The sequence below is a fragment of the Synchiropus splendidus genome, chromosome 13 (genome assembly GCF_027744825.2).
Source record: "Synchiropus splendidus isolate RoL2022-P1 chromosome 13, RoL_Sspl_1.0, whole genome shotgun sequence".
Lineage (NCBI taxonomy): Eukaryota > Metazoa > Chordata > Actinopteri > Syngnathiformes > Callionymidae > Synchiropus > Synchiropus splendidus.
The window spans coordinates 15,417,100-15,430,970 of NC_071346.1; the positions used below are offsets into that span (position 1 = coordinate 15,417,100).

Below are 13,871 nucleotides of genomic sequence, written 5' to 3' on the forward strand. Positions count from 1 at the left end.
AAGAAGAAATTATAATGTGGATGGATTAAGCAGCTAGCAATTCATATTTTCCTTCCCCGATCCAAAAACCAATGCTGCATCTGTGTGTTTGCTGATCCCTTTATTCGACCCTGACCAGAGTTCACTCAACACAAATTAACCAGCTCCCAGATTGACTTTTGGAAAAATGCTTTCAATGTACAGCCGTGTCTGCGCTGACCTTTAATTTGCTTTTGCACTTCATAAGCAGCAGCTTCGAAGGCCGTGAGCGGACTGTTTGAAAATGGCAGAACCACAAACTGGGATTGCAGCAGACCAGTTGATGAATGTGTATCAGTGGCAGATAACAAGGCCATTATTACACTAGGTGAAAAATTGAGAGAAACGCTTGCAAAACATGAAATACTACAGCAATGGAAAAGCAGTTTTGTAATGAATGTAATGTAATGAACATAAAGATTCCATAAGTTATGAAAGCAAGAGATGCAGAAGATCCATCCATCGTCGCCTGCTTATCCGTTGCCGGGTCGCGGGGGCAGCAGCTTCAGGAGGTCACGCCAAACGCCCTTCTCCGGAGCAACAGCCACCAGATACGACTGGGGCATGCGAGACGCTCCCAGGCCAGCGTGGAGATATAATCTCTCCACCTGGTCCTGGGTCGACCCCTCGGTCTCCTCCCAGGTGGACGTGTCTGGAACACCTCCAAAGGGAGGCGTCCAGAGGGCATCCTGATGAGATGCACGAACCACCTCAGCTGACTCAATGTGGAGAAGCAGCAGCTCTACTCCGAGCCTCTCCCGAGTGACAGAACTTCTCACCCTATCTCTAAGGGAGACGCCTGCCACCCTTCGGAGAAAACCAATTTCAGTTGCTTGTATCCAGGACCTCGCTCTTTCGGTCATGACAAGATGCAGAAGATGAATGAGTCAGTTGATGTCAGGTTGTACAGAGAATGCAGAAAAAGAGGATTCAAATATGCAGGACAAGAAAAGTTTTTTTTATAAAACATAGTAAGCAAAACAGTAGGGGGCGAAGACGAGTAAAAAAGACTAGTAAAAAATGATAATTTTACAAGTTATTGCAAGCACAGACATACAAGTATTATTAGTATCAATTGTGGTAGTAACTAGTAGTAACTGCTGACCCTGGAAATGTCAGATAATAGCTGCAGACAAATAGTGTATTAAAAAAAATCAGAATAATCTGACACAGATTCAGTTAATTGGGGGCAGAGGTTGGGTCTCATCTATATAGTGGGAAACCATAGTGATGGCCATAGGCTTCCTGAAGAGTCCTCACTTTCAGAGGCTACTAGATGATACTCTTACAGAGCCACTCCATATTCAACGCTCAGCACATGAACAGAAGGTCAGCAAGCAATAACTCCAAACCAACAAAACATTCTCTCTGAATGGCTTTCATCGGTCCTAAATCCCATAATAACCCTGTCACTGTCACTAAGTTCCTGCACCTGAAAACGGTGAAGAGCCATGGCTGTTGGCTTGCGCAACACTTAGCTCCCAAATCTGTCCAAGCGATGAATAAATGATGGTCCCTGCATGTTTCCAAAGTAAATACATGCTGAATAATTGCTGCGCTTCAGCGCGCTGTGCCGCTCGCCCCCGCTCACACAGGCTCCTTTGCTGCATCACGTCTCAAGCACTTGATCTCAGCGCTGTTGTCTCAGAGATTTGTGAGAGGAACTATTAGTGGGACCCTGAAGGTGCAACCCTCTCCTGCTGCCACCAATTATGCCAAGGCCTTATCAAATATAGATTATATGTCAGCTGGGTTTGATATGTGTAATGGAGATCGAGGAAGGGGCCGGGCTCAAGATAAAGTGTCGGGATTAAATTCTTAGACTACAAGAAGAACAATAAATGAGAGATTTCCCTTCGACTGGGGACGAAGGGAAACCCTCTATATCTTTGGTGAAAAGCCCAAACGGCCTCTCGGACGCATATATTATTAATGCACAATCATTAAGTTTAGAGCTGCCATTTAATATTGGACGGCAACCTTTCAAGATAAATGTCAAGAAAAATTGCTCGCACAAAAGGTTTGTCCAATTTTATGCATTTCATTGGAAGAGAATGATTTCAGCCTCGTCTGTATTCACGTGGCGTGAAATACAAAACGTAATGAGATTTACAAACGTCTTCTCGTGTAGACACATGAGAAAAGCGTGAAGGTCTTGACCTGAGATGCATCGCATCACCACAAGCCACACATTTTCTGAGGGATACAAAAGTAAGTGATTTTTTTTTCCCATCAAAAACACTACAAATGACAAGGAATTAGAAAAAATGAAATGTTGAAAAGCGAAGCGTCGTCTGTGTCTCGTGAAAATCAAAACTGAATAAGAAAGCCAACTAGACAAAAAAAAAATGTGTGTCTGTTTCCCAAACATAAAAGGCCCCACGAACTGGGAAACTACAGGACCAAAGAACACACAGCTTGGGTCTCTGAATCCCATGGATTGTGGCAATTCTGTAAAAATATTTTTTTTTTCTTGTTTTTATCAGACATACTCTTTTCCCTTTAGAACTCAGTAAGTAAAACTTCCCCTCTTTCAGGACTTACTTCCTCACTGGAGTCGTGTGTCAGCGCTTTCCTCAAACACGTCAAACCTCTTTCAACCACTTTGATGACAAATGGCAGTGGATTGGCAAGAGAGTGTTTGCGGCGGTCACGGGGGGGAGAGGGGTGTTGGTGGCGGCGGGGTGTTTCACCTTTGTGTTGCATTTAAAAGCAGCGGTTTAATGCGAGAACGGGTTATACTGTGGAAACATTATCATTAGGATAGCAGATGGGAGCACGCTGCCGCTATTCTGTTGGTCTTTTCACCTCCATGAGTCAATACCCAAAAGACCCGAGCTCCCTGGATCTGGCAGAGACAAATTGCTGTCTATTCTCTGGTTGTCAGTGCCGCTGGTTTAGCTCCTTGCTCTCTGTCTTTCACCGTGCACTCCAGTTTGTTTTGTTTCCCCTTACTCTTCATTGTTTTTTGTTCTGCTACATTTTTCACGGCTATGTCTCCTGTCCAGGCCAGTTATCGCCCAAGGACCATCTTAGGGGAAATCTGCTTAGCGGCCTTGAGCATTCTTGCTTTCCAATTAAATCAAGATGTATTTGCCTTTCAAAAAGCTTCCCTTTTCTCACTATTTCTCCCATTGGAATAATTGATGGAGGTCTCTGGCCTTGTGATGAATGGCTTTTAAAGCTGGAGATGAATAGGAAGATGAATGATTTCACTATGTCGAGGGCCAGAGTGTGCTGAAACAAGGAGCGCTGACATCGTGACAAATACTCGGACCGAACCTGCTGGAATCAACATGGGAGTGAGCAGTGGCATTCATTGTGGCTTGAGCAGACGTGCTCGCGGCCCGGCTGTCTCGGCGCGTATGTCGACCCCATGGACAATTACCTGAGCTTGCAATGAACCACAGGCACGGTGCTAATGCTGACAGCTTGCCAGGAGATGAGTGGAAGCAACGTGTTGGCAGGGATCAAGGTTGGGAAGCCGCTGTGCCGGACTGTTGCAAATGTTCACTGGGTGGAAATGAGGAGGCCAAGGAAAATGGTGCAGCCAGTTTAGAAGTGCTTTGTGAGCCAATGCATCTTAAAACAAAACCAAACAAAAACAGGACGATTGTCAAGCAGATTTCAGCAGATGGGTCATTTGCTTTTGGAGCCAAAATTGTCATCACCCTGGCAAACAAAACATCAACGTTGTACGTTCCGCTCTGACAATTATTCGCCTCAATAATGCATCCTCTAGGTAACAATTTAGAGGTACTTCAACTAGTGATGGACCGATGAGGTGTCATGTAACAGTATTGAAGGGTTGGTGCTCTTGGTTTAGAAATGATACGAGGGTTCATTGAATTAGTTTTCAAGTCCATACATTTTACAGCAGACAGTGCCATCTGGTGGCCACTGGACAGCAGGACACTGTTTCATGAAACATCATTAACTCTTCAGTATTGTGTCATGGCTGATCCTTGATGTAACGTCCGTGACTTAAGGACGAGTTGTGGTCCTCCATATTGGTTGTTAGCAAGATGAAGTGTCACCTTACCATATGGTAAAGTGTGAAAGAACAATGCTCATTTTCAGTTCTGTTCTAAAACCAAGCCTGCGGAATGTATTTGCTTCATGATGCCAATCCTCCTGATGAAACTCTGTCATGTAATTCACATGGGATTGACTGATGATGCCCCACACACTTCTGAACAGTGGCTAACTATTGTCGGTGAACATGAAGAAGGTAGAGGAACATGTTTGGCATTCCTTAACAAAACGAAAGCGCTGTGGTTTGATCAGATGAGCTGCAAGATGTCTCCCAATACAGCAGCCATATTTGCGGAGAGCTTCCTGAGAGACCACCTGAGAACCACGACTGCTCAAACCGTCGCCCTGTATCTGAATAAGGATGTAATAAGCTGTGAATCTCTTCACTGGAACTGCTGTTGCTGAAGTGGATATGATTTGGCCACTTAGTAAAACAACAATAAACTACTCTTGAATAAAACTGTGAGCTTTATCGTGTCCACAAACATGAACTGAGGGAGGAAGAGTCATGCCACGTCACATAAACAGTGACAGCACTCCTCAATCAGTGGCTTGGGAGTCAGGTGGCAAACTTGTTATAACCTTGAAATTGCAACTATATATGTGTTATTTTGATACAAGTCTACTCCATTGGTAAGTGAGCACCAACCATCCATTTTTTTAAAATGGATTTGTTTTCATTTTTTTCATTTTTTAGTCTAACACATTGATGGTATTTCAATTTCCTTAAGGGCCACATTAGAAACTGTAACTGTTGTGAGGGGCCACCATCAAAAGAAATACATTGATGACTATAAAGCATGACTGAAAAATATCCAAAATATATCCTTGTAACAAAGACAAAATTAATCTAAATAGATGAAATGTAAATTAAGATATTAAGAAGTGTACATATGCCATGAAACCTATGGAAATATTTCATTTTATATGCATTTAATTTGAATATAAATCAACATAACTATGGACCAGATGTTCATATTAGGCAATATTATTTCAAATTATTGAAATAATATTTTAAAATATATTTTCAATATTCCTTCGATGTATTTTGAGGAACATGAAAAACAAACAAATGGCCAATGAAAAGATGAACGTTTTCGTCTTTAAACAAGTACATGCTATATCTACTGCTGAAGTGGTGGTGGTGACTAAAAGAGAAAGAACAAAAATAAATAAATAAATAAAGGCAGAAAAATTACAACATATCAGTGATAGTTTTAGTCGACGTCAAAAGGGCCACGTTTAGTGACGTCAAAAGGGCCATGAAAATACAGGCATCGGACCACACTTTGGCCAGGTCCAGGTCTAACACCAACCCAGGTGTTTGTAGATGTATTCAAATGTATCTCGAGATACACATGTGTCTCTACAAAATAAAAATGGAGATATTATATGATGAAATGTTATGAAACTAAGCAGTGACTCCACATCTTTTTCCTTATCATTGGCCCAGCTAGATGCCAGATTGCAGGTCCTTTTGCTTTTCCAAGGACAGACAGGTTTGAAGACACAGGTGTAGCGAATGGTGGTTGGGCACAGTTTCAGCACTGGCAGACTGGTGTATTAGAGGTTAGTTCTGCAGCCTCACAGAAAGAAGGTCACATCCAGCTCGAGGTAAATAGTGGCCGTGTGGGTTTCTACTTCCTCAGCCATAAACTCATAACAGAGGTGTGAGTGAGCGTGTATGCCTGATGAGAAACGGTGACAACATAAAGCTGGTGTCACCAGCAATAAATGATGTGAACTAGCAGATGTACCAGAGCTATTCTTAATAACAGGATAATGAAGAGAGTGATTGGTGGCTGAAAACACTCTTCGACAAATGTCACATCAAATATTCATTCTTCTTCATAAACCAGCAGACACCACCAGCTGTTTTGTCCCCTTTGCGAAGGATAATAAGGTAATGAACAATTTCCATAAGGACAGGGCACCTCCAGCTGCTGGTTACCATGGTCACGTGGCTGAAGGCACCGGAACATCTGTATTCTTCTGTTGGTCCTGTTTTCACATGATCGCCCCAAATGTTTGTCAGGGATCTGATGTATCGTCTTCATCACTGCTGCGTTCTCAGAGAAAACAGCAGGGATTAAAGTGATACATCAGCGTACAGTGAAATTACCACACGTTAGGGATCAGTGGTCCGATCAGATTTTTCACACAATTTAGGGGTGAAAGTGAGGTTTATGCTTCAACCGAAAAATTCAAGGGCATCATGAAATGAATGAAAATCCGTTAATATGTCACTTTTCACACAGAAATGCACTGCAAACCACAATGTGAAGGTAGAAGAGTCACAGCAAACACCCTGGCCAGTGGCATTTATGAGTGAGTGAGCTGGACATTTGGTGAATCTCTTGAGACTATTTACATACTGGCCACTTGTAGTGGGACTCCAAGACAGCAAACACTGCATCTATGAAAGTTTCCACTCCGGACGTTTTCAAAGTTTCAGACAATCACTGCACGCGACTCCAAAACAGTGACTTTAGCCGTGGTAAAAGCCTGCTGCTGAGGAACCAGCGGTCTCACTTTCATGAGCCCCTAAAACTCTCCGTGCTCTGTCAAGTGCAGGCACTTTAAATGGCGTGTTTAATTTTAACTGCAGGATACAAACTTTAAATGACAGATTGAAAGAATCTCACAGCTGACATGCTGTTGCCGAGTGAGCCGCGAGTCGGGAGGAGCGGACGCATCACAACCAGCCTGGTTTCAACAGAGTGCCGGAGGTGATCGGTTGTTTTGATCAGCAATAACACGCTGAAATCGCCCGATCAATATATATATATATATATATATATATATATATATATATATATATATATATATATATATATATATATATATAATGCGAATAATTGACATTAAATGTAATGACAGCATAGAACCGACAGGACAATGAGAATGAAAAAGTAAATGGCACCAATGAGAATTCAAGGATGTGCCTTCTCTTTCAGCAGTGAAAGAAAAGCAGGAATAAATTTCATACACCATAATTTGATGCACCAACATAAATGAACAAAGGGGGTTTGCATCACACCACATCACAAGACAAGACTAATTACCAAGGAGGGAAGAAAAGAACTTTACATGTTTTGTTTTATTTAAGCTTCCAATAGCCTTGGCACAGTCTGATCTGCTTAAAACTGGAAATTGCAGTTGCTCTAGTTTCACCTTCTCAAACTTCTTTGGGCTCTTGCTGGTGAGACCTCACTCTGTTATTGCCAGAGGTGTAGATGGAAAACATTTTCAGTGGGCGAGTGTTTTTCAAGCAAATTGAAGACTCTCTGAAGGTATGACCTCAGACTAGCCAGTGGCCCCACACAGTACAGTAGAAGAGCTTTTTATTTCATTATATATACAGCTTTACATGACTCAAGCCCTGTCCTGAGAAGCCTATTTCGACCGAGCTGCCACACTGCTAGGTCAATCAAGGTGTGGATGAAGGACCACCAGGTCAAGACCCTGTCATGGCCAGCCCAATCTCCGGAGCTGAACCCCATCGAAAACCTCTGGAATGGGATGAAGAGGAAGGTGGATGCTTGCAAGCCATCAAACAAAGCTGAGCTACTTGAATTCTTGCACCAGGAGCAGAATAAAGTCACTCAAGAAAAATGTAAAAGACTGGTGGAGAACATGCCGAGATGAATGGAAGCTGTGATTAAAAATCAGGGTTATTCCACAAAATATTGATTCCTGAACTGAACTCTTGCTGAGTTAAAACGTGAATATTGTGATGTTTTACAATGAATAAGATCTTGTTTTCTTTGCATTACTTGAGGTCTGAAAGCATTGCTTTTTTTTGTCAATTTCGGCACATTAATACTCTAAATGACAATATTTATTCATTTGGAATATGGGTGAGATGTTGTCAGTAGATGATAAAATGAAACTAAAATGTTCATTTTACTTGAACATATACCTTAATAGTGAAATTATTTAAATATATATATATATATATATATATATATATATATATATATATATATATATATATATATATATATCCGACTTACGACCGGGATCGGTTCTGGTCATAAGTCGGATTGGATGTAAGTTGAATGCCATTCGAAATAGCCGACGCAAGGGTTATAGATATGACTGTAGTGGTAGAACACTGTGTGAGAGTGAGATGCTGTGCTGCCGTAACTGTCGTACGCGATGCCGGGCTGCTACGTGCTGTGGTGCCAGACATTGAATTAAAAAAAAATCTGCTGGCCACAGTCGTAAATACGGGTGGCCGTAAGTTGAGCAGGTTGTAAGTCGGATGTTACACATATATATATATATATATATATATATATATATATATATATATATACATATATATATACACATATATATATACACATATATATACATATATATATATACACACATATATATACATATATATATATACACATATATATACACACACACACATATATATATATATATATATATATATAGACACATATATAGTGTCAAAAGTAAGAAAGTTACATTGAAGTACGTATATAAGAGCTGCAGATGTGCTATATTCCATGTTTTAAATGAACCAGGATTTTAGGATCTTAGAGAGGACGACTCATGATTAATATCCTTTAACACCTCTATTAAAGGGCAACTGATGCTGCGGCTTGATCGACGATGAGCACAGTCTTAACCCTTCACTTTCTTCCTAATTCTTTCCTGTCCATCGGTCTGAGCCATCGCAAGAGAAAAGACGACCCAATCCTGCCAGCCACAGCCTTCTGCAAACAATGAAAAATTGCAGGTGCCGATTTAAGAATAGCCAGCAGGCTGCCTGAAGTAAAATATGCTGAAATACAATTATTATTTTACACACGCCATTGTACTCTTCACGACACTCCCAATAATTGTGCAGGCAGAACGAGGGAGAGAAGCTCTGTGCTCCTGTGTGTGTTTAACTACTTCAAAGTAGCGAAAGCAGTGGAGAGACTGCGCATAATGTGTCAGCGTGGAATAACTATACTTGTGTCTACTTCATATTTAAAGATTTGAACAAAGTAGAAAGTACATTTTTAGAAAAGCGCAGCGGCTCAGGAGGCTCCCAAATTACGCATGCATCTTTTCCTTTTGCTATTAAATGAATCTAATGGCTTTTTTGCTAATGGCAATGGCTCCCATTTCACATTCGACAGGAGGTCACACATTGGCCACTGCTAATGAAAAGATGAGGCCACCCGCTGCTCTCATGCGAGTGAAGAAGGTCTGAGGAATGTTTTGCTTGGCTCTAAGGTTCATCAATGACTTGTTTGCATCATCAGTTTACAGCCTCCGTAATGATGGCGCGTATTAAGCCGCTGCAGTGTTTCCCCAGGACACAGTGGAAGAGGGTTGAAAAGTGCATTCCAGATCTGGACACAGTTTTACCAGCACTAATTGTGATCTATGGGGTGTTTGCTGGTGGCAATCAGAGTTCAAATGATTTTTGTGTTTCACTGCATACAGATTATAAAGTCTTCATAGAAGCCCATATTGGAAGACAATGCTGGTCACAATGGAAGCAAATGAGGAAGACAAATGCTGTTTCATTTTTCATTCAGAATATATACACACACATGTATTTTTTACAACATAAATATCATAATAAAGCTTTATTAATATAGCTTTTGGTTTGGTTTTTTTTTAGAAAGCTGTACACAAAGTGCTTGTTAAGATGATAATATTTCGTCCTAGCTCCATGCTACTTAATGTATTACATGATCAAAAGTTAACTTTATTTTTCAGAAGCTTCACCCACAAATATGTTCTAAAATTGAATGTGAACTGTCACATTCCAAAATTAAAATGCATTAACTTCTATTTTTCATTTTCAGAATAAAGCCAGATTTTTGAAACGTGAATAAAATGAATACAAAACTATGCAAATTGAATTCATTTTCTGACAAAATTAAAAAGAAAAACAAAGAGGACCTTGCTTTTTTGGTTTTCATTCTCCCCATAGTTCCGTCAGAATTGACTGTCCTTAGTGGCGCAGCAGTGATGTTACGGCATTGCTAAGCGCACTGGCCAACTGTGTTCCGTCGTGTTTCCATGGATCTCATGAAAAGCAAATCATACGCTTCTCGAAGCAAATATATATGAATTCTTGGCCTGGTCGTGGACAGTTGAGGAGATCATCTCTTTTGGAATTGTGACTCGACCAACCCTTCGCAATGCCTTTGGTTAATGATGTCTGTTCCCCAAGCAACTTTCAACAGCTTTGAAAAGTATTTTGAGACGCTTGCCTTGTTCTTACGAAGCCTGCAGGGAATGCCTTTGAGCCAAAGAGCTGTTCATCCTTGCTGTATTGTTGTCTCAACCTTCCTCCATGTGGGGGGTGTTGGGACCCACTCGTATGCAGGTGGTTGGTTGGTGGCAAGTCATCGGGGATTTCAGCTTGCACATTACTCTGGTTGTCGGAGTTGATCTTTCTGAGGTGCTTCTCATTTTCGCGTTCAGGTACTTTAGGTTTTCTCCGAGATGAAAAGGTCTTAGGTGAACCGTTCAGATCTCTGTAGAAGTCATCCTTTGTTTGCTCCTTAATCATGTTTCTTTCTCAAGCATTCTACTCCTCAAGACGCTGCTTGACGTCGCCCTGCAGTGCCTTGATTCCTTCCTCTTTATGAAGGGTTTTTTTTTTTCATTTTTCAGGCACTTACTTTCATTCCGAAGTGGCTTTTTTTCTGAGAAAAAAAGGTGCCTTCTTTTCAACCTCTCAAGCAGCATAGCTGTAGATTATTTGTCCTGGCTTCGCAAGCTTTCTTTCAACGCCCTCAATCAGACCTCGACTTCAGACTTCAGGAGATGGACACAGTCTTTGTCGATGGTCCCCCACTCTTTCCTGGAAAGATTTCCAGCTTTCCTCCATCCATCTTCCTCTTAAATGCTGACTGTAGCTGGATGGAGTCTGGGCTCATGTCTGCTGGTGGAGATATGCTTGATCCTTGTCTGGGACTTTCCAGTGATTTTCCTGCTACTGGGCTTCAACTAATGCCTTGGTCTTCATTCTGAGGGAGTAGTGGTCACAGCGTTTTCAGGTACAGTGGTACCTCGGTTTTCGAATGTCCCGGAATTCGAACAAATCGGAGTTCGAACAAAAATTTCAAGATTTTTTTGCTTCTGATTACGAACGAAAATCCAGGACTCGAACGCCCCTGAAAAAAGCCCGATTGTGTATTATGCAGCCTCTGTATGCAGACGTGTCCCGCTAGCTACATTTAGTGACTGTTTTTTCTTCATATTGAGGTGTAAAACCTTTCCTGTCTCCGCACTGGACCGTGGTAGAGTGTCACAGATGCTCGCTCTCCACACCTCTGGAGCGCTCACTCCAGGGTTTGATGTCCTGTTGTGGGCTGGAGCTGGGACAGGGATGAGGTGAGTCTGGGACAGAGCGTGACTTGGTTTATGAGTTTGTCACAGCCAAACTGCACAGAAGCGCACATTCAGAGCTGGACACACACCGGGCACCTCTTCACTTCTGGAGAGACGTCACTCACTCGGCAACCCCTCCCACATGCAGCGGCCACACACATAGAGGAACAGCGCACCTGCAGCAGACACTCTACATTCACTCCTACAAAAGCCTATTTTAAGGCTTTTAACGCATTATTTCTTTTTCCATTCATTGTAATGGGAAAAATCGATTCAGATTTCGAACAAATCGCTTCTCAAACGGCCGTCTGGAACGGATTGTGGTCGAGAACCGAGGTACCACTGTATTTGTTTTTCACTTAGTTGGTGGATCTTTCCTCTGCAACAGCAACTTGTGTCCTGTCCGAGCTGGTCCTCCATCATAGTCGTGCATATCATCAATGTCATTGTTGCTTCCGTTTCAAGGTCTCTTAGCGCACAGCCTGTCATCTTGCGCTTCTGCTCTGGCAGCATTGTGGGAGAATTATTCCTCTTGAAGTGTTCATAGCAACAGTCGGGCAGTTCATTTCCTTGTGACTGGATCCTGCTGACTTTGGTAGCTTGCCCATGCCAGCCCCCGTGGAGGTCTTATTTCCTCCTGCTAGTAGCGCCTCCAACAAGGTGTTTGGTGCGCGACGTATACTAAGTATTGACCATCATCCAACACTGACAGCAACAATGCCTTAAGTGGACTGCTTGAGGGGCTTTTCACACTGTGGATTCTGCTTTTTTATTTCTTCTCAGCTGGTGGCGCTCTGCGCAAAATAGATGGTTTGTGACCCACATAGAAGCATGTCTCAAGGAAGTCATCATCAGCTGGGCGACGTGAGCCAGAACCTATTTTTACGACCATCGGCTTGACCAACTCATTTCACCGTCACTTCTTAACACTACATCGCCAACTCAGATATGAACTGATGACGGACCTCTGCCACGGCTGTAACAGAATGTGGCGTTTCACAGCCCAAAGTGGTCTAACAAAGGCGAAAACAAGTGAGTTATCAAACACCCGCACACAGCGAGTCCAACTGCTGTGCGGTTCAATGACACCATAGTGTTCTGGGAGTTTGCAAAGTTGTTTTTGAACTTTGTTGTCTGGCCTCCGCGACCCGGCAACTGAGAAGCGGGTGAGGATGGATGGATATCTGTGTACAAGTCACTCTGGTAGAACCCAGGGAAGATCATTTTTGGAAGAAGTATGAATTTGAATTGTGTAAGGAGTGAATATGGAAATTACAAGAGTCCATCCAACCAGGTTACCTTCTAAATAGATGCAAAAAAGGTTATGAGTGTGGGCCAACTGATGTACATGTGCGCATGGCCTTTAAAAACCCTTAAATAAAGACAACAAGGGTAAAATATCTCTCTGTGGTAAACCTATTTTTCCTTCATAGATGAGTGTTGCTTTTGTTTGTAGAGACAGTTTGAAATGGTTTTGTCTTTGGGTCCCAATTTAAGCCATGAACTACACCCATGACACTTCACAAAACTTCCACATCTGAAGTCTTAAATGTATGAATGAGATGCACATCAGCCAGTTTGCAGCGCTGCCGTAACAATAGCCCCACCCACTCTGTGTTCTCTCTCAATATTTGCATTAGTCTCGTCACATTCAGAAACTGAATGACTAGAGCACCTTCGTCGAAAACAGCAGACACCCAGTCTTGACAGTGAGGTGGGTACTGAGCTTCTGTCAATATTCTCTTCATATTAAAGGCCAATAAAATGAGCAGTGTAGGGTTCTTCAACTGAAAATAACCTCTAATAACTAGCCTAACACAGAAAACATCTGCATTCATTTGAATTGAATCTGAATCAAATAGTGCAACTTTTCTCTTTTCTTTGACAAAAAAAGAGATGGTTGACAGCCCAGTGATGAAGTACAGCGGCCCAGCTGCGAACAGTGAATTATGGGTTCTTACCGGTGAGGTATTCTGGGTCGGGCACGGGATCCGACAGCTCTTCGTGGCACTGGACTTCTGTTGGCACGGAGGCCACCACCATGCCATCTGGGAGCTGCTGCTCGATGCCTCGGGCAAAGTTCTTCTGTCTGGGGTGAGAAGAGAGAGGAGATGGTTAGCAGGTCTTAAGAGAGTCAAGTCGCATGAAGGATCAACAAAGTCGAGAAGATGAAGCTGCAGATGACTTGAATGCTTGCCAAGAACTGGTGTTGGGCATCGGCTGGTACATGCTAGTTTGTTTTCCACTTTGAGTTTCCATTTTAGTCATATAACAGAAATGAGGACAAAGAGGCAACCACTTTATACTGGGGATGTTGGCAGAGTTTTTTTTTTTTTCCCCCATCCATCTACATCCAACAGTCATGGACCATCACAGAACACTTGTGTCCCCCGAGGAGATCCCAGCATCAAAAGCACCAGAGATCAGTTACAGTTAGTAGTCAACTTGACTTGCAT

At 42.3% G+C, this 13,871-nt stretch overlaps 1 protein-coding gene across 7 annotated transcripts in view; it reads right to left on the reverse strand.

The window, feature by feature from the left end:
• astn1 (astrotactin 1) overlaps nt 1-13,871 on the reverse strand; it is a 294,106-nt gene that overhangs the window by 173,061 nt on the left and 107,174 nt on the right. For all 7 annotated transcript variants that reach the window (XM_053882621.1, XM_053882619.1, XM_053882617.1 and 4 more), the window contains one exon: nt 13,377-13,504. In XM_053882621.1, coding sequence (XP_053738596.1) covers nt 13,377-13,504 — 128 coding nt within the window. The remainder of the gene's footprint in view (nt 1-13,376; nt 13,505-13,871) is intronic.